At 47.6% G+C, this 27985-nt stretch overlaps 2 protein-coding genes across 2 annotated transcripts in view; one reads left to right on the forward strand and one right to left on the reverse strand.

Moving 5' to 3' along the window:
* Nucleotides 1115–18470, forward strand: DAO (D-amino acid oxidase). Its single transcript, XM_005691592.3, has 11 exons — nucleotides 1115–1335; nucleotides 5201–5403; nucleotides 7403–7517; nucleotides 8523–8599; nucleotides 9652–9717; nucleotides 11353–11407; nucleotides 12868–12972; nucleotides 13888–13970; nucleotides 15806–15923; nucleotides 16584–16682; nucleotides 17859–18470. The coding sequence occupies exons 2-11, from the start codon at nucleotides 5210–5212 to the stop codon at nucleotides 17988–17990; spliced, it is 1044 nt and encodes a 347-aa protein (XP_005691649.1). The 5' UTR covers nucleotides 1115–1335; nucleotides 5201–5209; the 3' UTR covers nucleotides 17991–18470.
* Nucleotides 22989–27985, reverse strand: part of SVOP (SV2 related protein) — a 68138-nt gene continuing 63141 nt past the window's right edge. The window contains exons 15-16 of the mRNA XM_005691591.3: nucleotides 26170–26259; nucleotides 22989–24632 (exon numbers count right to left, since the gene is read on the reverse strand). Coding sequence (XP_005691648.1) covers nucleotides 24426–24632; nucleotides 26170–26259 — 297 coding nt within the window. The 3' untranslated portion in view covers nucleotides 22989–24425. The remainder of the gene's footprint in view (nucleotides 24633–26169; nucleotides 26260–27985) is intronic.

Here is a 27985-nt window from a genome sequence, read left to right on the forward strand (position 1 = left end):
ATGATAGTGATACACGGGACTTCCCAGTGGTTAAGAATCCACCTGCCAGGGCAGGGGACATGGGTTCAATCCCTGGTCCAGGAGGATTCCATATTCCTTGGGGAAGGCCTAGAACCCGTGCTCTGCAAGACCAGCCACCGCAATGAGCAGCCTGTACACCACAGTTGGAGAGTAGCTCCCATTCACTGCAACTAGAGAAAGCCTGTGCGAAGCAACAGAGACCCAGTGTAGCCATAAATAGATAAATGTGACCCATGACATTTGTTTAAAAAATGCAAATAAAATGGAATCATAAAAGCAAATGGAGTTCACCCCATCTTCTTTATTATTCAAGAAAAATGGAGTGCACTAATCTTTTGCAGGCATTTTCTTATGTCATCTGCACATTGCTATTTGAGGGTGCTGAAGGTAGGGGTTTAGAGGTTGGACTTTCAAAGCTAACCCAAAGGGTGACTCACCCAGGGCTGGTTGGTCCCTGTCCCTGGGCCTCAGTCTCTCCATTCATACAGTGAGGTGCCTGATGCTCTCTAGGCTCTAATAATCACTGCTCCATGTCCAGTTCTGGCAGAGGAGGGACCTGGCGTCCAGCCACACCTGTCTCTGGGATAGAGGAGCAAAGACCTACCCATCTTTTTGGCCCAAAGATGCATGGCCCTGAGTCTCATCCATCCGGCATCCCAGAATGCATTAGGCTGGCTGGCTGGCCACAGGAGCTCTTGTCCTGTACCTCTGACCTCCCCTCAGGGGCCGCCAGCCTGACCACTCCCCCACCCCCTCAGGCAAGATGCGCAGTGGTTCAGGAGGCCGCTGTCCCCTCCCCCAGGGTGGCAACAGGAAAAGGGAAGAAAGAGGATCGTCTCCAGCTGGCCCGGGAGACAGATCTCCTTGTGCCCATCAGCCCTCCAAGAACCCCCCTTCTTCCTCCCTCCTTCTCTGAGGCCTGTCCATGGGGACTTGGGGTCAGCCAGAAAAGTCAGGCAACTTCTCAGGGACCAGAGTGAGGGGAGGTGAGGTCTCCCAAGCTGGCCAGGATCCAGCCCCTGAGAGCGGCAGCGGGTGCCCAGCCCCACCCCTTGCCGTGCCCTGTCCATCCCTTCAGACTTTGACCCTGAGCTCCAGTTCGGGCTGAGGACAGGACGCCCCAGAATCGGGAGCCTCCCTTCAGGAGATAGGACCCTGGGCCCAAAGCAGCTGCCTCTTTGCTGCAGAGATTTGGCACACCAGGTGACTGGGGGCAGGGGTGGGGGCACAAAAGATCTGAGCGTTCCTCCCGGTGTCGCCAGAGAAGGTCCACGTTAGAGCCCGAAGCAGGTGACAACCTTGCAGGGACCACAGGTAAGTGCCTTCACCTCTCCAAGCCTCAGTGTCCTCATCTAAAACATGGGGATCATAACTCACCTCTTTCAGGGTTAACCTGGATATTAAAAGAGGTGATGACTGCAGAGGGCTTAGCACAGAACTGGGCACGTAGCAAGTACTCAATAAAAGGTTAATTATTATTATTTGGGAGGCTGGGAGCGGTGGCCTGGTTATCCAGCATTGATAGTATATGTTTCATTTTAAAAATAAACTCTGAAACTTTATAAGAGGTAGCCATAGGAAGCTGATGATATTTATTCAGATAACTCACCTGTAACTTGATTAAAAAACACAACAAAACAAGTCTTTCCTGTTTTTTGCATATGCAGCTATCAAAGGCATGAGCCGCTTCAAGGTCTGTTCTAGGGACAAGGGAGGTTATAAGCAAGCTATTAGAAGACTGGAAGTAAAAAAACACTGTCATGTGCCAATATCTCGATGGCTGCCTAAGAGATCTATGGTGCAGCCCAGGAAGCTCAGACAGAACAGGGTCCAGCTAAACTCTGTGCCACACCGGCTGTGTGACTTTAGGGGAGTGACTTCCTCTCTCTGAACCTCAGTCCCCAGTCCGTAGAACCTCTCAGAGCAGTTGCGAGGATAAAGTAAGAGGATGTCTGTACTGCTTCTATGTGTGTCTGGCAAGTGGCATACGGCCAGAATTCCCTTCATGCTCCACGTACAGGTAGATATTATAATTACACACACACATACACACACACACACACAAATATAACAACCTCAGCTGTTTGTGTCTTCCTGAATGTACACTCCAAGCATGTTTGGTTAAACTAACAGCATAAAGCAGAAAACAGCAACACTAATAGAAACATCAGTAACAATAAGAAAATGGTTGAAGGATAACAGAGCTGTGTGCAAACCGAGTCAGGGAAATAATTATCAACATGCATAAATGACTTCACCCAAGGCTGGCTCTGTTAGATCCTACAGTCTGACTGCCAATTCTGATAAGGACCTTATCCATTTATATTCCACTTTAATACATGCAGAAATACACAGTTGCTGCAATTAGTATCAAATCTGATTCATTTATTCAATTGAGATAATTGACTTAGGACACATTTTCCTTTAATTCTGTGCCTACCACCAACACACTAAAAATTCCTACACTCATTGAATTTCATGTTTGTTTGTTTGTTTGTTTTAATGCAGAAAAAAAAAAAAACCAGAAGCTTTGGCTGTTACTCTTCACCTGCTTGATTTCATGTTTTTTTCAAATTGTGGGATTAGCACATAGCCTTGTGAGTCAGGCCAGCCCGAGCTCTGCTTCTTACCAGCAGGTGCCTGAACCTCAGTCACCTCATCTGTAAAATGGGCATGATGACAACCCCAAGGGTTGTTAGAAGATTAAAGGAGATAATGCATGTCAAGTTCTTAGCACGATGAGTGACACATACTAAGAGTTGAAAAGCTCACAGCTGCTACTGTTTCTCCCCATTGCCAGGTTTTTCCTTTCACAGAGACTTTTTAACCCCAAAACTCTACAAATCTTTTGATCACAAATGTGTGAGTTTGGCTGAGTGGACCCTCTTTCTCTGAGCCCCGGTTTCTTCTTCTGCATGATGCTATCGTGCTTATCTTTAACATTTTAGACGCTGGAGAAACTGAGCTCCATGCTGTTACCTGTCCCTCTTTGTAATGGCCAGTAGGTTTTAGAACTTGCTCTGGGTCCTGCCTCATGTTCTTTTCTTGGGCACCTGCCTTCGATTCCAACCAGAGGCTTTGCCATCCCTGAGCAGCCTTGTTACCGGAGACACGCCATGTGACGGCTTTGGTCTGAAGTCTCTTTCTCCATGTCCAGAGATCTCTCACTCAGTCAAGTGAAGTAACTTACCCAGGGTCACACAGAGGGTGTGTGCCAGGCTGCTCAACCCCCAGCCTGGGCTGTCACTGACACCCCTCCACACCATAACACCTCCTTCATTACAGGGAATTTTGGAAAATACAGATAAAGCCTCTATTCCAGCCTTCTTCTTGTCAAGGTACGAAAGTGGTCAAATCTCCAGAGCCTATGTAGAGACAGAAAGCCCAGAGAGGGGAAGTAACTTGGCCAAGATCACATAGCAAGCCAGCAGTGAAGCCAGATCTGACTCCCCTTGCTGTCTTCTCCTCCAGACCCAATGTTCTTTCCCTTGTTATTCTCAAGGTGCTGGGGGACAGAAAGAGGTCACTACAGTCTGAGGCCAGGCTGCATACCAGGAACTTTCACCAGGCTAGTTATTCAGTCTTCAGGCTGACCCGGGAGATGGGGGTTAACCGTATTTCATGGCTGAAGGGATTGGATCTCCTGAGGCAAGGGGTGGAGGAGATGGTGAGGGGGTCCCTGAGCAGGTCCCCCGCCACCAAAACCAGGCTCACAGCTAGAAGGAGAATCACCACAGGACGATGCTTTTCCCTTTTTTGGGTTTATCTCCAACTTGGCTGCTGAAATCCCAACAGAGTCCAGTTCTTGTGGGCTGGAGCCGTTTTCCCCTTTATAAAACTAGGCCATATTGAGAATGTCCTGCCATTCAGGGCCACGGGCCGCAGTTGCCAGGAGGCAAGGTCCGTGGGAGGACAGTTGTGAGCAAAGAGGAGGGAAAGTTGAATTTGGCCCTTCCGGGCACAAAAAGTCCCCTTGTTCTGCCCTAGCAGGAGCCGGCAAAATATTTCCCTGCTGTGCACGGACCAAGCAGCTTCAAGGTCAAAAGCTGCTAGGTCTTCTAAATTTCTGAGGAGAAATTAGAAATTTAGCAGCCCAGTATCCCCAGGCAGGCCTGGAGGGGATGCACTCTGAAGGTCTGAGTTCTGAGGCCAAAAAATGCATCCCAGATGCTCACAGCTGCCAGCCTGGAACACAGTAGGTGTGCAGTAAATGTGTATCGAGTTTACGTGAATTAAAATGAAATCCTGGCAGCACCATTTACTGGCTGTGTGAACTTCTGTAAGTTACACCTCTCTGAGTCTTTGTTTCCTTATCTGTAGAATGGGATCAATAACACCAGCCCCTAACTCTTAAGAATGTGGGAGATTTAGGTTCAGTGATGCACAAGAAGTGTTTAGCACAGGGCTGGCCCACAGTAGGTGTCCCAGAAATGTCAGGAAATCGCTTCTTTTGCCCTGGACACTGTGTTAAGCTTTTTACATTGGCTGCCTTATGAAAACTTCCATCTACTCTCTGAGGCATGAGTTAGTTTTCTCGTTTCTCCAGAGAAAGAATTTGAGTCTTGAGCGGCATCTTACCCAAGGTCATGGCCAGCAGACAGCAGAGCTGAGATCTGAGATTTGAAGTCCATTGTCCTAACCTCTGGACTTCCCTGGTAGCTCAGATGCTAAAGAATCAGCCTGCAGTGTGGGAGGCCTGGGATTCAATTCCAAGGTTGGGAAGATCCTCCCTGCCCCCGGAGAAGTGAATGGCTACCCACTCCAGTATTCTTGCCTGGAGAATTCCATGGACAGAGGAGCCTTGAGGGCTACAGTTTATGGGGTTGCAAAGAGTCAGACACGGTTTATAGACTAAACACACACACAGTCCTAACCACCAGACTACCTAGCCAACAGCTGGGCTAGGCACTCTGCTGTGTACTTTTTATTCTCCCAGCCTGGGGACAAGATATTCGAGGAGGCTCCCCAGAGAAACTTGCATCATTTACTGGCTGTGTGGCCTTAGGCAAGTGGCTTTGCCTCTCTGGGCCTCAGTTTTCCCCTGGGTAAGGGTCAACAAAAGGATCAAGTATAAAAAGGGCTGGGCAGTGTCAGGCATCCTCTAAGCCATCAGCGGATGGAGTTGATGACGATGACGGTGACAGTGATGGTGGCCCACCTCAACCCTTCCTTCCCGCAGGCTGGCACGATGCGCGTGGTCGTGATCGGAGCGGGCGTCATCGGGCTGTCCACCGCCCTCTGCATCCATGAGTGCTATCGCTCGGTCCTACAGTCGCTGAATATGATGGTCTATGCAGACCGCTTCACCCCGCTCACCACCACTGATGTGGCTGCCGGCCTCTGGCAGCCCTACCTCTCGGAGCCCAGCAACCCACAGGAGGCGTGAGTGAGGGCCCTAGTGGGTGGTCGGGGTTGGTGGGGCAGAGTCTGCAGAGAGGATGTCCCCTCTCAGGGTTCCTGTCCCCAAGAATGACTCTTCTTGAAGGCTTTGTCCTGACATGCTGTAAAAACAATACTAACACATATTAAGTCCTTGCTGTGTGCCAGACAGATGCTACACCTAACTGTGGCCAAAAGGCCAAGAAGCCATGTGTGCCAGACAGATGAAGGTTTTTCTCCATCTCTTCCTTAAACTGGGTGGCAGTCAGTGCCCAGTGCATCCAGCTATCAGGAAGACGTCTAAGTGCGTGGATTGATGTTCAAGGTTAGCAAAGAAGTGGCAGAGGTCATTGTTTCAGTTTAGAAACCACCGACTGCTTCAACACAGGAACCCTCAAATGAATATTGGCTTGATTTCATCTTCATGCCCATAAATTATGAAACCAATATTCCTTATCAGTGGCAATTCAGGGGCCTGACCTCCTTCCATCTCATGGCTCTGCCATCCTGCTCATGGCTTTCGATGCTGCCAGGAGCCAGTGAATGAATGTGGAAGGAGAGAGCATGAGGGCCACAAGGGAGGAGTCTTTAGAGTCCATTGGCCAGAATGCAGCCACATGGCTGCAAGAACCCCTAACGCAGCCACCCCTAACTGCAAGGCAGTCTAGGAAACGTGGTCGAGCTGTGTGCCCAGGAGAAAGATAAAGCATTTGGAAGTGGTAAGCAATGTCTGGGTGTTTATGGGGGCTTGAGGGCGGGTGGGGGGTGTTCCCAGAGAGAGAGCCTGAACCACAGGACTTCCAGTCCCTAAAGCAGTCAGAGCTTTCATTTAAACTGGCAGCTACATGATCCCAAGCTGGAGGTGGGCTCCAAATATTAGTAGTTGTGATGGAGGATTCTTTTTTGTCTTTTTTTGCCACTTAATTTTTTAAATTGAAGGATATTTGCTTTACAGAATTTTGTGGGTTTTCTGTCATACATCAACAAGAATCAGCCATAGGTACACCTGTGTCCCCTGCCTCCTGAACCTCCCTTCCATCTCCGTACACTTCTCCCTCTTCTAGATTGCCACAGGGCCCATGTTTGAGTTCCCTGAGTCACACAGTAAATTCCCACTGGCTGTCTATTTTACATATGGTACTGTAAATTTCCATGTTACTCTCTCCATACATCTCACCGTCTCCCTGCTCACCTCCCGCCATGTCCTTAGGTCTGTTTTCTATGTTTCTCCATTTCTGCCCTGAAAATTGGAGCATTAAAAAAATTTTTTAATTGAAGTGTATTTGATTACAATATTGTTTTAATTTCTGCTGTACAGCAAAGTGATTCAGTTATGCATTTATATAATCTATATACACCCTTTTTTGAAAATATTCCTTTCCATTATGGCTTATCATAAGATACTGAGTATAGTGGGTGTGGTCCTCGTGGTAAAGAACCTGTCTGCCAATGCAGGTGACGTAAGAGATGCAGGTTCGATCCCTGGGTCAGGAAGATCCCCTGGAGGAAAGCATGACAACCCACTCCAGTATTCTTGCCTGGAGAATCCCACGGACAGAGAGGTCTGGGGGGATATGGTCCATAGGGTTGCAAAAAGTTGGACACAACTGAAGTGACTTAGCAAGCGCATATTCACTATATTGTAGTTCCCCGTGCTGTTCAGTAGGACTGCTATTTATCCATTCTACATATAGTAGCTTACATCTGTCACCCCCAGTCTCCCACTCCGCCCCTCCCCCAGCCCCCTCTCCCTTGACAACCACAGGCCTGTTTTCTGTGGTGGTGGAGGATCCTTTGTCCCTCCTCTTCCCTGTTAATGTTGAAATATGAAAAAGTTTATGGAGGGTGATTAGCTCTTGAGTCACTGCAGAGTGAATGGGGTGAATTTCTGGATTTGGACACATCCTACCAGCCTGAGCACAGTCCCATGCAAGCCGACCCTTGGAGCTCTCTTGTCCAGCTCAGGGTATTAGGTGACCAAGACTCTGGGGCATCCTTTCAGGCACTGGAACCAGCAGACCTTCAACTATCTCCTGAGCCTCATCGGTTCTCCCAACGCTGCAAACATGGGCCTGGCCCCGGTCTCAGGCTACAACCTCTTCCGTGAAGCCGTTCCGGTGAGTGAGCCATCTTTGGCCATGAACCATAGAGCAGAGCCTTGATCTCAGATCAAGGCGTGCCAAAGCAGGGTAGGAGGAGAGGGAGGTCCTTTAAGCCCCTTAGGCAGACTCCTGCGTTCAAAACAGGTTTGCTTGAAGTTCTATCTTTGTGGGACTTCCCTGGTGATCCAGCGGTTAAGACTTCGCCTCCCAAAGCAGGAGGTGTGGGTTTGATCCCTGGTTGGGTAGCTAAGATACCACATGCCTCCTAGCCAAAAAACTACAACAGTAAAAGCGAAGCAATATTGTAACAAATTCAGTAAAGACTTGAACAAACAAATGGTCCACATTAAAAAAAAAAGTCTTGAAAAAAAGGAGAAAGAATAACTAAGGTTTACAAAAGTTCTATTTTTGCTTTAAAAATTATTTTTGTTTTCCATTTATTATTATTAAACTGCCTTTTAAGAGTATTATTTAAAAAAAGAGACAGAGAGAGTGACTATTAACTCCATTATACAGACAAGAAAACTGAGTCTCGGAGAATTCAAGGTGGTCAGTGGTGAGGCCAAAATCTCCCCCTACTGGGTTGTCTGACCCTTCCCTCTGCAACTTTCCCCTATCATCCCTGGTGACTTTCACTGTCACCCCTTATTATTCCTTCCCTCTTTATGACTCTACCATATCATTCATTCTCAGCCTTATTCTTACCCTCGCGTAGCACCATGGTTAAGAACATGGATTCTGAAGCCCCACTGTGTGGGTTCAAATCTCAGTGCCACCATTAATTAGCTGGGTGACCACAGACAACTTATTTAAACTCTCTGAGCCTCAATGGGCCCATCTGTAAAATGGGACTAAAAATAGCATCTACCTCAATGGGTTGTTGTGAAGATTAAATGGATTGGTATGAATAAAATGCTTGGAACAGCGCCTTACACATGGTAAACTTACATAAGTCTTAGTCATCATCAGTCTTGCTGATGTTCATCCATCTCTGTGCCGCCTTCTCTTCTTCCTCTAAAGGACCCTTACTGGAAGGATATAGTTCTGGGATTTCGGAAGCTGACTCCCAAAGAGCTGGACATGTTTCCTGATTACAGGTAAGATTATTGTCATGGGTGAAGGAGCTGAGGCCACACAATTCAGATAGACTTATAGGGAATATGGTTTAATTGCTAAGTTGTGTCTGACCCTTGTGACATTATGGATTGAAGTCTGCCAGGCTCCTCTCTCCATGAGATTTTCCAGGCAAGAATACTGGAGTGAGTTGCCATTCCCTTCTCCAGGGGATCTTTCCAACCCAGGGATCAAACTCTGGTTTCCTGCATTGGAGGCAGATTCTTTACTGACTGATCTACGAGGGAAGCCCAAATTTCCTATTCCATCCCAGGCCTAGAGCCCCTGGGACTCTGATCTCTCAGTGTTCTGTCCAACCCCTTCTGGAAACCCACCTATCCAAACTGTGCCTTAGACTATGGTGGTAGGGGATATGGATACAGATCTCAAGCCCAGAAGTTCCATTTGTTGTTGCTAAGTCTTGTCTGACTCTTTTACAATCCCATGGACTGTAGCCCACCAGGCTCCACTGATCATGAGATTTTCCAGTCAAGAATACTGGGGTGGGTTGCCATTTCCTTCTCTAGGGGATCTTCCTGACTCAGGCATTGAAACCACATCTCCTGCATAGGCAGGTGGATTCTTTACCACTGAGCCACCAGGGAAGCCCTTGGAAGTTCCATACCACTATCCTGTTTTGTAGATGAGGAAACTGAGCTTCAGAAAGACCAAGTCACTTCCCCAGGTCACACAGCAAAGTGACCACAATAGAATTCCAACCCTGTCCAAACCCCTTTATTCTTTTTTCTACAGCCTGTTGCTTCTATGATCCTCTCCTCACCTTGCTCCATGTCTGAATCTTCTCTACAGATTCACATCAATTCCCTCTTGTGCACTCCAATGTCAAGGAGGGCTTTGATAGAAAATATTTCCTTGCTTTGAGCTGAAAATTGCTTTCCCTTGAATGTCACCTGATGGTCCCTGCTCTACCCTTCTATGGGCCCAGAGAATGTGACAGCCACCCCTATTTGATAGCCTTCAAATACAGCTCTGATTCCAATCCTCTCTTCCCACCTTTTGCCTCTTGTGATTCTAGCTATGGCTGGTTCAACACAAGCCTGCTTCTGGAGGGGAGGAAGTATCTGCAGTGGCTGACTGAAAGGTGAGATTTTCAGCTTTACTTTGAAGAAAGCAGCTCCCAGGAACAAGGGTTGTAGTGAATGACCGTTCATGGGATTTGTCTTTGTACTGCGTGCGTGCTCAATCACTCAGTCATGTCCAACTCTTTGCGACCTCATGGAGTGTATAGCCTGTCAGGCTCCTCTATCCATGGGATTTCCCAGGCAAGAATACTGGAGCAGATTGCCATTTCCTTCTCCAGGGGATCTTTCTAACCCAGGGATTGGACCCGTATCTCCCATGTCTCTTGCAGGCAGATTCTTTACCCCTGCACCGCCTGGTAAGCCTTAAATGTTGATGAAAACCTTTAGGTTTGGTGGGAGCTATCCGTGGTCCTGACCACCTCTGTGCAGTAGGACAGTGCTTTCCACACCTGGTTGAAACCACTCCAGAAGCTTTTTACATGTGATATTTGTTGTCAGCCTCACCAAAATCTGTGATGTTAGTGTAATAGATTTAAATAGATTCTCCTAAGTTTTTCCAGGTATATAGACATCATCATCAAGCATAAGCTGGCTTTTATTTTTATACCTCACATTTGTTTTTTGTTTAACTGCTCTGGCCAGTACCTCCAGAACAACACTAACTAATGCAGATGATAGTGGGTGTCCCTGTCTTGTTCCTTTTGTTGATAAGAATACTGTAGTATTCTCAATTAGCAAACATTAGCTTGAGAGCTATATCTGTATCTATATTCACAAACATTCATATTAAGGAAGATTCCATAAATTTCCTGTATGTTATTATTTTATTAATATTTAAAAATCTGGAATGGATAGTGACTTTCCTCAAATGACTTGGGAAGGTTTTAAAAATATAAATTTCAGGACCCTTTTTTATAGCTACTGATCAGATTCTCTGGGGTGGGGGGGGTCAGAAATTTATATTTTAAAAAGTCCTCTGAGTGACTGTAATCATCAACCAGGCTTGGAAATCATTGTATCAAAACATGGTTACATCTCCTAACCTTAGGACACTCATGACTCCTGTCCAGCCTCTCCACGGAAGAGTGTCCCCAGTTTTTCTACTGATATCTTGAAACTAGGAGGGTAAAGTAATTACGAGATTGTGCTTTAGCTTGTACAGTGTTTTACTTCCTCTTCTCCTAATGTTTCTACTATATTCCTAATAGTGACATACATTTTTTTCCTCTGTGAAATTTAAGGGGAGAGGTGGGTGTCCCCAGCCTACCCCCTTCCTCATGCTCTGCTGCTGACAAAGGAGCATTCGGCATGGACCCAACCCTGCCCGTCCTCCACTCTGCATCTCATCCCCTTTGATAATACAGAGCAGCAGCACAGGTAGTAAGAGTTTCGGTTTCGATTGGGTTTCAGTCCCAATCCCATCATTGACTCACGATATGACCTTCAACTAGGCCCTTCTTCCATCTCCATCTGCTCAACAAGGGGCGTGGACCATCTCAGGTTTCCCAAGGGACATTTCAGAGGCCACTGGTGCATCAAGGTGCTAATGAACCGACTGGACTGTATAGTCATATGCTCAAGGAGCATCCTGTAGGACTAACATCCTCAAAAGGTTCTTTGGGAAATGTCTACCCCCCACCTGCCGTCCTCAGAGAACTGAATGCTTGATTTTTGGATGTGTTTGATCATCCCAGGTTAACTGAGAGAGGAGTGAAATTCTTCCTGCGGAAGGTGGAGTCTTTTGAGGAGGTGAGCTGAAGGGCCAGAAGGGGCTGGGTGTGGGAGAGAGGAAAAGAAGGGAGGCCTTTGCTTCCTGTTACAGGGTTGGGGAAGGCCTTCTCAGGCTCCCAGGGTTCCTGTGAGGCCTGTCCAAGACTTTAGGCCTATTTTTAATCCCAGAAGGACTCGGGCATTCTGCCTTGATGTGGGAGGCAGAAGCAAAGGAACAATGGAAACATGGTGGCCTTTAGGGGCTAATCTGTGTCTGGGCCTCAGTGGATTTTAGGGCCGGAGAGCTGGCTGCCTCGTCTCGCTCTCAGCCACAGCCCACTCCTCAAGATTTAGATGTTTGGCTGCTTCTTAACAACATCTGGGTTGATGCTGATACAAAACAAAGTGACTTAGGTCCAGAGTGACACCACCATCCGTAGTAATGATAGTAGCATGCACCATTAGCAGGCCCTGGCTACGTACCAGGAGCTTTGCTATATCACTCAATCCCAGCACCCAGAAAAGTGCTTAGCACATGGAAGACTCTTGGTACTTGCATGGGTGCATACTTAGTCGTGTCGAACTCTTTGTGATCCCATGGACTGTAGCCCACCAGGCTCCTCTGTCCATAGGATTTTCCAGTCAAGAATACTGAAGTGGGTTGCCCTTTCTTCCTCCAGGGGATCCCCTGGAGGAGGGCATGGCAACCTGGGTTGAGGGGATCTTTCCAACCCAGGGATTGAACCCACGTCTCCTGCTTTGGCAGGTGGATTCTTTACCACTGAGCAACCAGGGAAGCCCCCTTGGTACCTACTAAAAGAGCATCTGCTCTAGGTCAAGCCCTGATGGGCACTTGGAATGCATACTTGAATTAGACACAGCTCTCATTCCCAAGGGGCTCAGAGTCCAGTGTAGCAAATACTAGCTTATGAACAATACCAGTGTGTTTCAGGAGTGACCTGTAAGGAGAGTCACTGGGGCTGGGCTGGGAGTTTGGGTACCCATGATGCTACGTCTTTGAGTTATGGAGCATCAAATACAAATGTATGGAGCTAGGGCTTCCAACCCGCCTTCTGCAGATGTCTTGGCAGAGAAGGAGGCAAGAGAATGAAATAAGAAGGAGGCAGAAGGAGGGAGAAACTATCTCTGCATCCTTTCTGACTTCTTCTGGAAGGTTCCAAGGTTTCCCCCTTCTGTAGTATTCCTTTCCAAACACATTATAGTGTTTATATCACATTGGAACCAGCAGCCTATGAACAGATAGTACCAGCCCCATTTAATAGCTAAGGAAGGTGAACCTTGTGGAGGGCATAGGGCATTTCTGAGGTCACACAGTAGGTAAATGGCAGGGCAGTATTGGAGGCAGGTCCATGGATTCCTCATTGAGCCCCACTCCCTAGCTGTTCCAAAGGGAGCAGGGAGCTACAGGGTGGAAGAAGCCAAGGGATCCTAGGGTCCTCAACCCCTTTCAACCCACCTGCCCTGTTGATTGCTACCAGGTGGTAAGAGAAGGCGCTGATGTGATTATCAACTGCACTGGGGTGTGGGCTGGGGCGCTGCAACCAGATCCTCTGCTGCAGCCAGGCCGAGGGCAGATCATTAAGGTAAGTCTGAAGGTGAGGGATGAGCTCTTGCTGATAGATTGTTTCTGCCTGCTTATTTCATCTGTAAAGATAGAGGCTGAATCGAGAACTTCTGAGAGAGGAGCCCCTACTAGGTCTTCAGGGAATTTACATGTTAAAGAAACAAGAAGAACCAAGAACACAACCCTCCCAAACATACTCTTTTTTTGGGGGGGCAGAGTTCTTAATAGTAAAGCATGTATATGTGTGTCTTTGTTCGTACATGGGAGCTGCATATGCCAGTATCAAAATAAAAAGAGCGTATGTTTACGAAATGTCTGCTAAATGCCAAAGACAGACACAAGCACTTCATTGTGTTAATTAATTTGACCCTCACAGGAACCTTTTGAGATGGATACTACCACATCACCATTACCATCTTACAGATGGGAAAACTGAGGCATGGAGGGATTAAGTAACATGTACAAGTCCATACATACCATAGTAATTGGTGCAACTGGGATTAGAACCCAGGTGCCTGAGTGTGTAAGCATTGTTCTACCCCACCTCTCACTGTGTACATCTGTCTATGTGTGGGGCATGCCTATTTGTGAGTATGTGTGCTTACGTGTGCCCATGTGAGCACACACGAGTGCATTCATAGGTACGTGTGTTCCCAAGGTGAGTGAACATGTGTGTGCATTTACACATGTATTGGGTTTCTCTGTGGATGAGAATGTGTGATGCTTTGGGAGAGTCACCAGGGGTGACTCTCCATTAGGACAGCTCTTCCTGCAAAAGTAAGCGGTCAAGTGCAGACTTGGGACAGAGGAGTCATGGGAAGGCCAAGGGATGACTGTGCCACTCCTACCAGAACATGTGGTCATAAAGGGACCAGGGGAAGGGAGCCCACTGATCTGACTCTCCTGGTGAGACTTCTCTGTCCTCAATCAACAGGTGGATGCACCATGGTTGAAACACTTCGTTATCACCCATGACCCTGAGAGAGGCATCTACAAGTCTCCATACATCATCCCAGGGTAAAAAGAATCTGACACTGTAGGGCGAAGGAGGGAGTACCTTCCTGTTCTTTTTATGCCCTTGCTGCTTGCTCCAGGGCTCTTGCTTCATCTTTTCAGGTTTTTTTTCCTCCAATGATTTTAAGTGAGGCTGAGCAAAAATTCAATCCCTGAGAAGGCAGGACTTAGCCTTAGCTGGGCTTTATGTTGAACCTGATTTGGGATGACAGTAGCGATGAGGCTGGAGACAAAGGTGGTGGATGCGGACGGCAGTAACATGAGCAGCGTTGTGAACGGCCATAAGGGGAGTGGTCGTGGGGCTGATGATAGTAGTGTTGATGGAGGAATAGTGGGAGTGGGGATCAGCCCAGGTCAGTCGCTCAGTCGGGTCTGACTCTTTGCGACCTCATGGACTGCAGCACACCAGACTTCCCTGTGCATCACCAACGCCTGGAGCTTGCTCAAACTCATGCGCATTGAGTCAGTGATGCCAACCATCTCATCCTCTGTCATCCCCTTCCCCTCCTGCCTTCAATCTTTCCCAGCATCAGGGTCATGTTGTTATAGATGAGGAGATCAGTGCGGATGATGGATGGTAGTGAGTGGGAATTGGGGGTGGTAGTTGGTGCTGATGTAGATGACACTATTCATGTTGACTGTTACTAATGTGGCAGGGACGTCCCTGGTGGTCCAGCGGCTAAGATTCTGTGCTCCCAATGCAAGGGGGTCGACGTTGATCCCTGGTTGGGGAACAAGATTCCGCATGCCACAACAGTCAAAGATCCCACGTGCCACAACGAAGACCGGGTGCAGCCATTTTTTAAAACGTGGCAGTCACAACAGTCTCAAAGGCCACGTTAATGGTGTGACTGTGCTGACTGCCTCGACGGCAATTTTAGTGGTGTGGCAGAGAGGATAGTGCTTATGCAACGCTAATAGTGGTGGTAGAGATGGTGAAAGGAGTTGATGGTGACGACATGCTAATGGTAGCAAGGGAGGCAGTAGTGAAGATGATGTTGATGGAGAAGAGAGTATTTTCCCCAATATTGCTGAGATGTCATTGACATATAACACTGTGTACATTTAAGATGTACAACATGATGATGTGATGTATGTCCATACTGTGAAATGATTACCACAATAAGGTTCGTTGACACATTCATCACATCACATAATTATAGTTTGGTGTATGTAAGTAGATACATACATATGTATGTAGATCTTGGTGAGAACATTTAAGATCTACTCTCTTAGCAACATTCAAGGATATAATACAGTATTGTTAACTATCATTATGCTGTACATTAGAAGGGATGACGATAAAGACTGTGATGTTCATGGTGAGGGTGGAGGTGGTAGCTGTTGATGGTGATAACCATGGCAATTGTAGTGATGTCAGTGTTATTAGTAGGGATGATAATGTTTGGGGTTTTTTGAGTTTTTTTATATTTAATATTTTAGTTTTATTGAGTCTAGTTGATTTACAATATTGTGTTAGTTTCAGGTGTACAGCAAAGTGATTCAGTTATACTTACACATATATTAATTCTTTTTTAGGCTCTTTCCTCATTTAACACAGAATACTGAGTGGAGTTCCCTGTGCTACACAATAGGTCCATCTTGGTTATCTATCTTATAGTGTGTGTATGTGTGTGTGTGTGTTCATCCCAAGCTCCTGATTTACTCCTTCCCCTCCATTGCCCCTTTGGTAACCATAAGTTTGTTTTCAATATCTATGGGATTATAATGTTGATCTAGGTAAATACGGTGATAAGGGTGAGCATGGCAATGACTCCTCCCCCCTTATCTCAAAGGCTTCATTTTCCTTCATCTTTGACCTTGTTCACTTTATCCAGGCTCCAGGCAATAACTCTTGGCGGCATCTTCCAGCTGGGGAACTGGAGTGAGACAAATAACATCCCAGATCACAACACCATTTGGGAAGGCTGCTGCAGACTGGAGCCCACACTGAAGGTAAGGTGGGGAGAGATATTCTTGCTCTCAACCAGGATCCTAGCAGCTTGATGATCATAAGGAAACTTGAGGGTGGGAAGATACTGTGACTGGGACAAATGAGCAAAAGAATTCCAAGAAGGGACTGGCAATGGCAGTCCTGCTGTGGGCCAATGAAACCTATCCAGTCATGGCTAAGGGTTGCTCTTTCTTGAGGTGACATCCCATCCCCCAGACACCATAGGCTGTCTTTGCGTGGAGCAGATGTACTCATTGCAGAAATCTGTTTTCACATGTGTCTGCTGGTGTTGGCAACAATAGTGACAGCAGTGAAGGTGGGATGGAGTGGTTGGTGCTGGCGGTGAGGAAAGCTCATGGGACTTCCCTGGCAGTCTGGTGCTTGGGATTCCACATTTCCACTGCAGGTGTGTGGGTTCTGTCCCTAGTCAGGGAACTAGGATCCTGCATGGAGTATGGCCTGGCCAAAAGAAAAACGAATCTGAACGTGGTGATAATGATGGTGATGAGACCATACTATGGTGGTGGCTGGTGGTGACGGTGGCTAATAAAAAACCATGACTGGTGGCGGTGGTGAGGTTCCAAAAGCTGTTTCGACCACCTACAAATGGCATCAGAGAAAAAAAAATCCAGAGTTGAATTACCAATGCTTTTTTTTTCCAGGATGCAAAAATTATCGGTGAATGGTCTGGCTTCCGGCCAGTACGCCCCCAGGTTCGACTAGAAAGAGAACAGCTTCGCTTTGGATCTTCAAACACAGAGGTATGTTTTCTTGGCAAGGAAAGCAACACCCTCTCCTGATACCTAAGAATGCACTGGCATTCTGAGGAATAGTCATACTGACTTCAGGCAGGGGCCATAATGGCTAATAGCCCCTCCTCTATAAATGGGGAATTGAGGCCCAGCGATGGTAAAGGACAGGCTCAAGGTGATACAGAGGGCAGTGCTCCCATCTGCTAAAGTCTGTGTGAAGTAGAAGGAAAAGGGGGTGTTTACTGAGCATCTAGTTTGTGTCCACGACAAGAATGACCCAATTGAATCTCCCCTACAGCGCTTTGGGACAGGGATGGTTGTCCCCACGCTTCAGATGGCAAACTGGGGTTCCCAGAGGAGGAATTCACTGGCCTCCGTCAGACCAGTGGTGAGGGCAAGGCTGGGAAGTAATTTGAATTTGAGTCCAGTGCTATTTCTCAGATGTCCATATTGGGTTGCCCATCATCTCCTGAGGGCCCCTCATCTCCTCTCTCATAGGGTGGGAACTGGGCTTATCGAAAAGATGAGGATTGTCTGGGGTTGAAGAAATCTAGGTCACCCTTCCTGCTTTATCCCGGTCATATGGTGTGTGTGTGTGTGTGTGTAGGAGAGTTTTGTGTATGTAATGTATGTATACAGAGAGTTGGGTGTCCATCTGTAAGAGAAGTTGTCTGTGCAGGGGTGGGGTGGGGGAGTTGGGGGGAGAGTCACATACAGACTGTAACTCCCTGTTAACGGTTTCAGCTTTGAAAAAGGCCTCTGGGGTCTAACCTCTCCCAAGTTCACCTATATGGTACCCCTGGTTTTCTTTCCTCCCAAGGTGGGTAGGAGAATCTATCTATTAATGCAGGAGGTTCAGCTGTCTGGAGCAGTATGGGAATGAGGAAAGTGATTTAGGGAACTTCAAATAATTTGATGTGGGGGTGAAGGAAATCTCTGATCAAGTTCTAGATGATTCAACTTTTTCTGTGCTGAGTGCTCAAAGCAGGTCCACTTCCAAGTAGAAAAGTCTAGAATGTTGAACTCCAGTTTCCCAAACACCCACCCCTTACTGCTTTTCCTGGGGTCTGCCATCCTACCATGGTACCAAGAGAAGTTCTGATACCATCAGGCTTGGCCCAGGATTCTTCAGGAAGCTCCTGAATCTTCCAGGGCAGCCCAGAACTTCTCTCTTGCCTCTCCCAGGTCATCCACAACTATGGCCATGGAGGCTTCGGGCTCACCATCCACTGGGGCTGTGCCCAAGAGGTGGCCAAGCTCTTTGGGAAAATTCTGGAAGAAAGAAATTTGCTCAGGACACCACCATCCCACCTCTGAAGATGCCAGTGACCACTGCCTCCCCTCACTAACTCCCTGCTTCTCTCAGTCACTAAAAACTGTGCTCCACCACTTGCCCCACCCCACCCCACCCCACTCCTGACTTCTTTCTGCAAGAAGCACAAGGTGAAAGGAAACCACAAGGTTAATTCCAAGAAGTGAGTATGGCTCTTCCGATGGCCGAGGTATCTCTCGAGTCCACGTATATGGTGTCATTGCTTCCTTTTTCCTCCTAAGTTGGGTAGCAGAATCTATTAACATAGGAAGGTCACCTGTCTGGAGCAGGACAGCAGACACAAAGAAGTACAGCCAGAGCTGTTACCCAGTGCGTTCGCAGAGGAAGGAAAGCTCAGAAAATCCAAGTGGTGAGACAGCTCTGTGTGAGGAGGGTTGAGGAAGCTCTGAGTGAGGAAGCTCTGAGAGAGGAGGGTGTGAGGAAGCTCTGAGTGAGGAGGGTGTGAGGAAGCTCTGAGTAAGGAAGCTCTGAGTGAGGAGGGTGTGAGGAAGCTCTGAGTGAGGAGGGTGTGAGGAAGCTCTGAGTGAGGAAGCTCTGAGTGAGGAGGGTGTGAGGAAGCTCTGAGTGAGGAAGCTCTGAGTGAGGAGAGTGTGAGGAAGCTCTGAGAGAGGAGGGTGTGAGGAAGCTCTGAGTGAGGAGGGTGTGAGGAAGCTCTGAGTAAGGAAGCTCTGAGTGAGGAGGGTGTGAGGAAGCTCTGAGTAAGGAAGCTCTGAGTGAGGAGGGTGTGAGGAAGCTCTGAGTGAGGAGGGTGTGAGGAAGCTCTGAGTGAGGAAGCTCTGAGTGAGGAGGGTGTGAGGAAGCTCTGAGTGAGGAAGCTCTGAGTGAGGAGGGTGTGAGGAAGCTCTGAGTGAGGAAGCTCTGAGTGAGGAGGGTGTGAGGAAGCTCTGAGTGAGGAAGCTCTGAGTGAGGAGGGTGTAAGGAAGCTCTGAGTGAGGAGGGTGTGAGGAAGCTCTGAGTGAGGAAGCTCTGGGTGAGGAGGGTGTGAGGAAGCTCTGAGTGAGGAGGGTGTGAGGAAGCTCTGAGTGAGGAGGGTTGAGGAAGTGCTCAGTGAAGGAGGGTTGAGGAAGTGCTGAGTGAGGGAGGGTGAGGAAGCTCTGAGTCAGGGAAAATGTGAAGAAATGCTGAGTTAGGAAGGATGTGAGGAAGCGCTGAGGGAGGGAGCTTGTGAAAAAATGCTGAGTGAGGAGGGTCTGAGGAAGCCCTCAGTGAGGAATGCTGACTGAGGAGGGTGTGAGGAAGCTCTGAGTGAAGAGGCTCTGAGTGAGGAGGGTTAAGGAAGCATTGAGTGAGGGAGGGTGTGAAGAAACACTAACAGAGGGTATGAGGATGGCTGAGTGAGGGAGGGTGTGAGGAAGCTCTGAGTGAGGGTCTGTGTGAGGAACCGCTGCATGAAGAGGGGTAAGAAGAAGCTGTGTTAAGGGAAGGTGAAAGTGGGAATGTTTCCCCGATTCCCAACACTCAGAGCTTCCTGAGGGTAGAAGAAGTGCTGAGTGTGGGAGCTCTGAGTGTGGCAGGCATGAGGAAACTTTGAGTATGGCAGGGTGTGAGGTAGCTCTGAGGGAGGGAGCTCAAAGTTAGGGAGTGGAAGCTCTAGTGAGGAGGCTCTGAGTGAGGAAGGTTGTGGAGGCTGCTAGTGAGGGAGAGGGTGTGGAAAGCCTGAGTGTGGGGAGTCCTGAGTAAGGGTTAACGTGATGCAGCTCTGAGCGAGTGAGGATGTCGCAACCACGGTGCAGTAAGGCCACAGAAAGCACTTCAGGGAGCGCTGGAACAGATTTCACGGCAGGAGGAGGCCAAAGAGGTGAGACGCTGAACAACATGTAATGCCTGTTCCACACTCATGCTAGAACCATGCTATCTTGATTACTTGTAGCTTTGTACTAAGTTTTAAAATCCCAGCTGGGATTTTTGATAGGGATTTTGTTAAATTTATGAGGTCAATTTTAGGAGTTCTGATATGGACACCTTAACAGTTTTAAATCTTCAGATTCACGGTCATGGAATGTCTCTATTTTTTTAGATCTTTGATTTCTTTCAGGATTGTTTTATAGTTTGTAAATGTCTTGGACTCCTGTTAAATTTATTCTGTTTTATCCTTTTTGATGCTTTGTGAGTAGAATTGTTTAATTCAGGAAGTGCTCTGTTTTCCGGCATGTGGGGGTAGGAATATTTGAAGTGGTTCATCATCAAATATTCTTGATTAATGGAGAATGATTATATGTGATGTATCTAGATGTTCAAATGTCAAGGAATCGGAATACAGTAAAGTACCAACAGTGACTAAGTCTGACTGTAATCATGGAATCTGGACTGTAATCATGAGGAGCCAGAAGGGACTTCAGAATGTTCTAGAGCTTTGGGACTGGCCTCCTGTGTGCCTCCCACAGCACTCTGCATTCCTTCATTAGTGCCCGTATGGCTCTGTGTCCCAGTGTGCAGTGTTTCCTCCACACTACACTATGAGTTCATGAAGCTAAGGATCATGTCTTAATTCTCTTCTGCATCCTCAGTGCTGAATATCATACCAATATACGGTAGATATTCCATATGCCAAGACATAACCCATAACAGTTATAATGAACAGACTTGAGAGTTTACCTATGTGTTGCTATGGGTTCCAGGCATACCAGTAATTGTCATGACCAAAGCTGCCATGTTTGTACCCCTTGACCCCACCCTTCCCTGACCCTACCAATTGGACCAATGCTGAACTGGACCAATCAACTTCCTCTCTTGAGATTTTGAAAGTGGGACACTGAACAGCTGAGTCAGCTATGATTGCAGAGCTGAACCCTGGTGAGTGGAAGCCATATGCAAGGTTAGGTACACGCAGCAGCCACGAGGGGGCAGAAGGAAGCCAGTCTGCAGAGAGGGACAGAAACCAAGGCCTCAGATGCAGAGAGAGGGCTGGCTACGGCCCTGGTGGCTATTTTGCAGTTCCATTTATTTCAGAGAACTTTCCAAGGCTGCAAACTGGTCGCCCATCAACCAAATCTGGCCTACAGATGAATTTTATTAGACTCACACATTTAAAATTTTTTAACAATCCAACACACTAAAGTCAAAAAAATTTGTTTTTTGATCTAGCATTCAATATTTTGGAGATTTCACATAAGAATCCAGATTTTTGCCTTGAAAATCAGGTGACCTCATGGTACAGTATCAGTTGGAGCTGAGTAGCAGCCACTGCCTTTGGACAGGGCCCATGTCCTGTACTCTGCCACAATCTTCCCCTCTTCCTGTTGTTCCTTACACTTCTGTTTCCCACATTTATATTCCCCAGGAAGTTAACTACTGTTCCCAGTCTTATTTTAAAATTTTACTTCTTAAAGCTGTTCTATTCCTTGCAACTATAACAGCCTTCATGAGAACTCTGTGTCAAGGTTTCTCTTGGCTATCTCCCATCCCACCATCATTGCCTTCCTTTTCTGTACTAACAGAATCTCAATTTTGTGTTCAAGAGGCTCTGGGTATCCCTTGATCCAGTGGGAGGTAGGCCCTTCCTTCCCCAACTAGGGGAGAGCTCATGCTGGGATTGGCATGTAACCCAGGTCTGACTAACACAAAGCAATAGTAAATCTGTAGGACTTCTCTTTCCAGCCAAAACAACAGACTCTTTCGAAAGAAAGCCTGTTGTGACTGCTCCTTCCCCATTCTACCTCTTTTGAAAAAAAAAAAAAACTTGATGCCTGGCACATTGGCAGCCATTTTGCCACCATGAGGTTTCACACTTAGGGTCAATGGCTGACATGCAGAGGAAGGTGGGGAGGGAAAACAACAACAAAAAAATGCTGGGTCCTTGATGACACTGTTGAGCTGCAGAACCTTCCCTGGAACTCTGACTCTGGGCTTGTTGTTAAATGAACAATTAATACTCTAAAGGGTTAAACTACTATTGGTTGGTTTTGCTGTTACTGACAGCTCAAGGTTATTCCAGTCCTTTGATGTTTATTGTCATAACCAAGGAAGACTTCTGATATCATCTTTCAAGGCTCTATGTTGCTTACCATTATTTAAAAATAATACATATCCATATTCAAAGTCCATCTCTAAGATACTCTTTTTTTCTCACTGCCAACACAGCTCATGTATGTATTCCTGAGCACACTTAAAGTAAGGGAAAGAAAGAAACCATGTAATCCTGGCTACATTGAACATTCTTTACCATTTTCTAGTCTTTCCTAACACTGAGAGAGACAGATGATATTTCCATTAATGGAAAGGGAAGCGTTTGGATGGTTCAAAATTAGATACAAAGGTTTTCAGCTAAAGGTCTCATGTGTTTCAGAGGCTTGCACAATGTTTGTGGCAGCTCTTATTTCATTCAATAATATCGATTTTATAAAAGGGCATGCAATTTAGAAGACCAAAAGTGTTCACCTTTCATTTTCTTGAGAAAACCCACAATTACAAGCTTCTTTACTCCAGCCCCTGGAACACATCTATGCCCACCAAGTTCTCCTTCCCCACCACAGTCCCCAGTTACTCCAGGTTATTTGAGGGTGAAGAGAGTGGACTTTCTCATCTGGCAGTGTCTGGTCAGCTGAAAGGCAAAAAAGACAAGCAAAGGTTCTTTGTTACCCAGGAGAGCTCAGCAGACCAGAAATAATTAGAGCTTTAGCCACTCATGGTCCAAGAAATGTGGGTGACAGAGAAAGGAAGCTCTGCCAAACTGCCCCCTCTGACTGCCTGGGCCCCGGGGGTGCTGCAGACCATATATCCAGGGACATGGGATCATTTGCAGTTGATTTAGAGCCTGGGCCTGAAGAAGCTGACCACTATGATCTCTACACCATTAGCAGAGAGTGTTGCTTCCAAACAGACTCAAAGTCAGCAGCCAACTGTGCACCTTTCCCCCCTTGTTGGAAAGATCATCATATTAAAGCATACAAAAGCATCAAACTTACCCTGAATGGACAAAGCTGGCAAGACCATTAAGTCGAACCATCCCTAGGACATTATGACAAACAGACAAACTCCAACCCTTTCAATGTCCATCACCAACATGTTTTAATAAAGATGAACGTACACATTTGGCTTCCTCGAAATGTTTACCTCAAGCAGACATCTCCAAGCAGAGGGTCATTCTTCTCTGGCCTTTGATGGGATCTGGAAGCTTCTGCCCTCCTTCCCTAGGTTTCTGCCTCATGATGGGGAAAAGGCTCATAGAAACCAAACCCTGGCAGTGGATGTTGTCTGCTGAGAACAGCATCTGCCCTTCCTCTGGAGGCAACCCCCAAACCTGGTTGACCTCTCTGCTCTTTCTTTGAAAATACACATTTCATACATCTGGAATTCCCATTCCTCCTCCGCACAGCATCCCTGCCATGTGGTCCATCACGGGAACCCAAGGAGTTGCCTCTATGGAAAGACCAAACCAGCCCTTGACTGCAGGGGTGGCAGAGAATCCAGGGAGGAAGGGATCCTGGTCCCCTGACCCTGATGGGAGTGGGTGGTTGGGGGAGCCTCTTTCTGTTTCCCTAGCCACATACCACACTCAACTCCCAAATGCTGAAACCTGACTTAACTGTTTTCTTGCCCCAAGAGTCAGCAGTCAGCCTGACTGAAGAGGCAGCCAGAAAAGAAGCCCCCCAGAGTGGCCTTTTCTACTTCCGAAGGGCAGGCCCCTGCTTCAGCTGTGGGCTTGGTTCTCACTTCCCTTTCACCTCCACCCCCAATTCCTGGAGGTAACAACTCTATGAGGTTGTCATCTGGTGCAAGCCCAGCTGTTCTCGTGGTCACATTTGGATCCCCTGGAACCAGAGACAGTGACTCCAAGAAGAGGCTAGGTGGAAGCATGCAAGAGACTCAAGTTCAAATGCATATCCATCTTCCAGAGTCTCTGCTACTCAAGCCCTGGGGATGCAAACTGAGGGGCCCCTTCCCCAGGAGCATTTCTCAGACTCAAGAAAAAGCTGCTCAGGCCACACCCAGGTCACCTGCTTTCAAAGAAAGCCTGGGGCTGGGGATGCAGGAGAAACCTAGGAACAGATTCAGTGGGTGGCTGGCCTGTGTCATCTTACTGGACGCCAGATCTCACAAGGGTCGGTCCGAGCCTGGACTGTATCTACAGAGATCTTTTGGTTGTTGTTCACCAAGGGTGTGACTGGCTGACTCTGGATGGTGTCCGGCTGGCTACTGGTGTCACTGGGCACTTCTGAGGTGGTAGCTTTCCCATGCAGATTCACAGGTTATTAACAGGCCTCCACACACACAGAGAACCTCCCAAAGCAAAGGCCTCCCCATCCCCCAGTGGATCTTGATGAATATGAGCAAACAGTCAAGACACAAAACCTTGTTGGTCTGGGTGGTACCCTTGGATGAGTTCTTGATGTGGGCAGTGACGATCGGTGCCCCCGCTGGGCTCCACCAGCTCCTCATGCTCTACAGCCTCAAAGACCAGTGCAGCCCCCCATCGGTCACTACTCCTGAGAGCCCGAGTTCGACCTGGCGACACCTGTGCCGTGCGCCCCTCGGCCAACCATCTCCTGCCCCCACTCCCGATGGCTGGACTCCTGCAGTCCGCGGCCTTTGGTCTCAATAGGCAAAAAGCAGGAGGCCAGGGCGGCCAGGAGGCAGCAGCCACTGTAAACGGCCAGCGTCAGGTACACGGATGATTCCAGCATCACCTGGGGGAGGGAGACACACGCTGGTGAGAGTGTCCCTAATGACGCACGGGCCCCACCAATCATACAGACGATACTGAGAATGCCAGGTCCTCCTGGAAGCCCTCTTTGTCACTGGACTCCCACGGAGTCCTCATGACAGCTTTATGAGGTACATACTCCAACCCCACTTTACAGAGGGAAAAACAGGCTCAAAAAGGATTAAGTAACATACCCGAGTTCACATAAAGACCAAGGATGGGGCTGGGATTTGAACCCAGATCCCATCAGACTCGAGAGTCTGTTTTGTTTTTGTTTTTGCCACACCAGGAGGCATGTGGGATCTTAGTTCCCTGATGAGGGATCAAACCCATGCTCCTCGCATTGGAAGTGCAGAGTCTTAACCACAGTCCTTCAAGAGTCTGTTTATTTCCTCTCAAAACAGTACATCTGCTGGCTTCTTATCTTCATGACCCAGGCAAATCACGCAGCAGGTCTAAACCTCATTTCTTCAGCTGCCAAATGGGCAGAAGGGCAGAGGTCACCTCCCAATGAGAAGATGCCTCACTTGGCAACATGCAGGCACTTGACAAGTTGTCAACCAGTGCTAGTTAATAGTGATGGACAATGTTCAAACACAACGGTATTGGGACAGAACAACTTGGCCAAAACACATATTAGGATTCTATTTACACAGAAGATTCAGAAGAGAAAAAATTCACACAGACAGAATGCATACCAGTGGTTGCCAGGGGCTGGAGGGGCCGGAGCTGGGAAGTACTTGTTTAATGGATCCGGAGGTTTATTTGGGGGCAAGGAAAATGCTTTGGAACTAGATCAACATAGTGGTTCCCGATATCATGAAAGTGCTACAGGCCAGTGAATCATTCACTTTCTTTTTAAAATTTTATTTATTTGGCTGCACCACGTGGCTTGTGGTATCTTAGTTCTCCAACCAGAGATCGAACCTGGGCCCTGGCATTAGAAATGCAGAGTCCTCACCACAGGACTGACAAGGAAGTCCTCGAATTAAAATGGTTAATTTTATATTACATGACTTTTACCTCAATTAAAAAAATATATTATTAAAAACTGGAAAAAAATGAATTGGATATTAAAAAAGCAAAAAGACTCCAATAAAATAAGCTTCCCCCCAAACAGACAGAAATGCTTCAAGATACAAAGACCTGAAAAACTCTGCAAGGACATTTGAATCATCCAAATCAGAAACTGGGGACTGGGACATTAGTTTCCCTCTAAGGCGTGGTGGTCTATTTATTCTAATCCAAACTGTCCTTGGCCAAATCATCAGAAAGAGCAGAGTTTGACTCCCAGCTCCTCTACCTCCCAGCTGTGTGACCTTGGACAAGTCCCGTGACTCTTCTGAGCCTCCCCTTTCTCCCTTGCATACAATATGGTTGCTTTCGTAGGGCGGATTGCTAAGTTGAGATCAGGTCACGCACACACACCAAGGGCCATGCAGAGGCTCAGCGTCTGGTAACGGCTTGCCACCATTGGCTTTGGTCACACCCACCCCCTCTATATTTGGGGTGACACCTACCTGAGCAATGAACGGAGTGATGAGGGCGCCCACCCTCGCCATGCCGCTGCAGGTGCCCAGGCCCAGCGCTCGGGTCGCCGTGGGGTAGACCTGAAACACAGCCGCCCAAGTGGCTGCCATGAGAAAATGCAGGCCCCTCCCTCCTCTCTGGCTCAGGAATGATGGAATTCACCCTGTGGGCGGGACTGAGTTAGGTCAGTCTTGTGAGGGCGGGGTGGGGAGCCTCACCCCAAAGGGGCCAGGAAACTCAACTAAGAAGGCAGGAGGGAAGCTGGCAGTGGGAACCTAGGAACGGGGGTCCTCTCTGCCCTGCGAGCTGTGCATGCTCACCCACTCAGTCACGTCTGACTCTCTGCGACCCCACGGACTGCAGCCTGCCAGGCTCCTCTGTCCATGGGATTTTCCAGGCAAGAATGCTGGAGTGGGTTGCCATTTCCTCCTCCAGGGGATTTTCCCGACCCAGGGATCGAACCCGGGTCTCCTGCATTGGCAGGCAGATTCTTTACTGCTGAATCATCTGAGAAGCCTCTGCCCTGGGGGGTTATATCTAAATAAATAAATGAGTAAGTATGAAATTCCCATTTTTTTTTCTATCATAGAGAATTTCAAGCACAGACTAAAGTAGAATGATGGGATCAATCATCTAGGACCAAGTACAGTGGTCTGTGTTGGGTTTTTTGTTTTGACTTTTTAAAAAAATTTTTGGCCACACCCCACGGCATGTGGGCTCTTAGTTCCCAGACCAGGGATAAAACCTGTGCCCCTGCACTTGAAGCACAGAGTCTTAACCCCTGGACTGCCAGGAAAGTCCTGCCTGTGTTAGTTTCAATCACATTCATTTCCTTTCCCTCCTAAATTATGATAAGGCAAATCCTAGAGGGGATATAGTTTTATCCACTAGCTATTTCTGTATATGCTACTTTGAAGATTTTTCTTTTTCCTCGTAGAAAAAGACTGCGGACATCTCCGATGTCCATATTTGGTCTTCTCCAGTGTGTGATTTTTAATGGCTACGTAGAATTCTATCATTTGGACCAATTCTTCCTTGGGCCTAGCCAGCTGGAATAGCTTAAGCCAGGAGTCAGCAAACTTTTTCTTAAAGGGCCAGAGAGTAAATAATCTGAGCTCTGGGGGCCAGCTGGTCTCCAAGCAACTACTCAGCTCTGCTCCTGTAACACAAAAGCAATTGTGGACAACAGTACAGGAAGGGCTGTGGCTTGTTCTGACAAAGCTTTATTAATGAACACTGACACATGAATTCCATATAATTTTCACATGTCACAAAATAGCGTTTTGATCTGGCATTCGACTGTTTAAAAAGATAAAAACCATTCTTAACTCTTGGACTAGACAAAAACAGGCAGCAGGTTGAATATGGCCCATAGTTTGCTGATCCCTGGTATTTGCCTTTGTAGATGCCAGGCCTCCCAATCTCTGCAGGGCCAGCAGCCTTCTCCTGATTCCCTTCTGTGAGGCTCCAGCAATCAATCCACAAGCCTCTGTTGAGGGGACAAAGTGAAGGAGACCCAGGCCCTGTGCACAGGGAGCCTTAGTAGGAGTCTCCTTGGGGGACAGGCCATGTGGCAGCACTAAAAATACCACAGAGGGACACAGACAGTGAGGGTAAAATGAAGTCAGGGGATGTCCTGGAGGGCTTCCTGGAGGAGGCAGGGCTGGAGCTGGGCCTGGAAGGTTGGGTGGAGGTGTCAGGACTTCGGATAATGACTCAGAGTGAGGGCTCTGGAGAGCTGTGCAGACCTGAGCGGGGGGAGGGGGGTCCTTCTCAGCACAGCATCTGATACATACTATTCTTTCC

The sequence above is a fragment of the Capra hircus genome, chromosome 17 (assembly GCF_001704415.2).
Source record: "Capra hircus breed San Clemente chromosome 17, ASM170441v1, whole genome shotgun sequence".
Taxonomy (NCBI): domain Eukaryota; kingdom Metazoa; phylum Chordata; class Mammalia; order Artiodactyla; family Bovidae; genus Capra; species Capra hircus.

Coding starts and splice junctions, on each gene's coding strand:
- DAO (XM_005691592.3), top strand. CDS start 5,210: ATGCGCGTGGTCGTGATCGGAGCGGGCGTCATCGGGCTGTCCACCGCC. Junction 13,971..15,805: donor TCTCCATACATCATCCCAGG/GTAAAAAGAATC, acceptor CACTTTATCCAG/GCTCCAGGCAATAACTCTTG. Junction 16,683..17,858: donor TTGGATCTTCAAACACAGAG/GTATGTTTTCTT, acceptor TGCCTCTCCCAG/GTCATCCACAACTATGGCCA.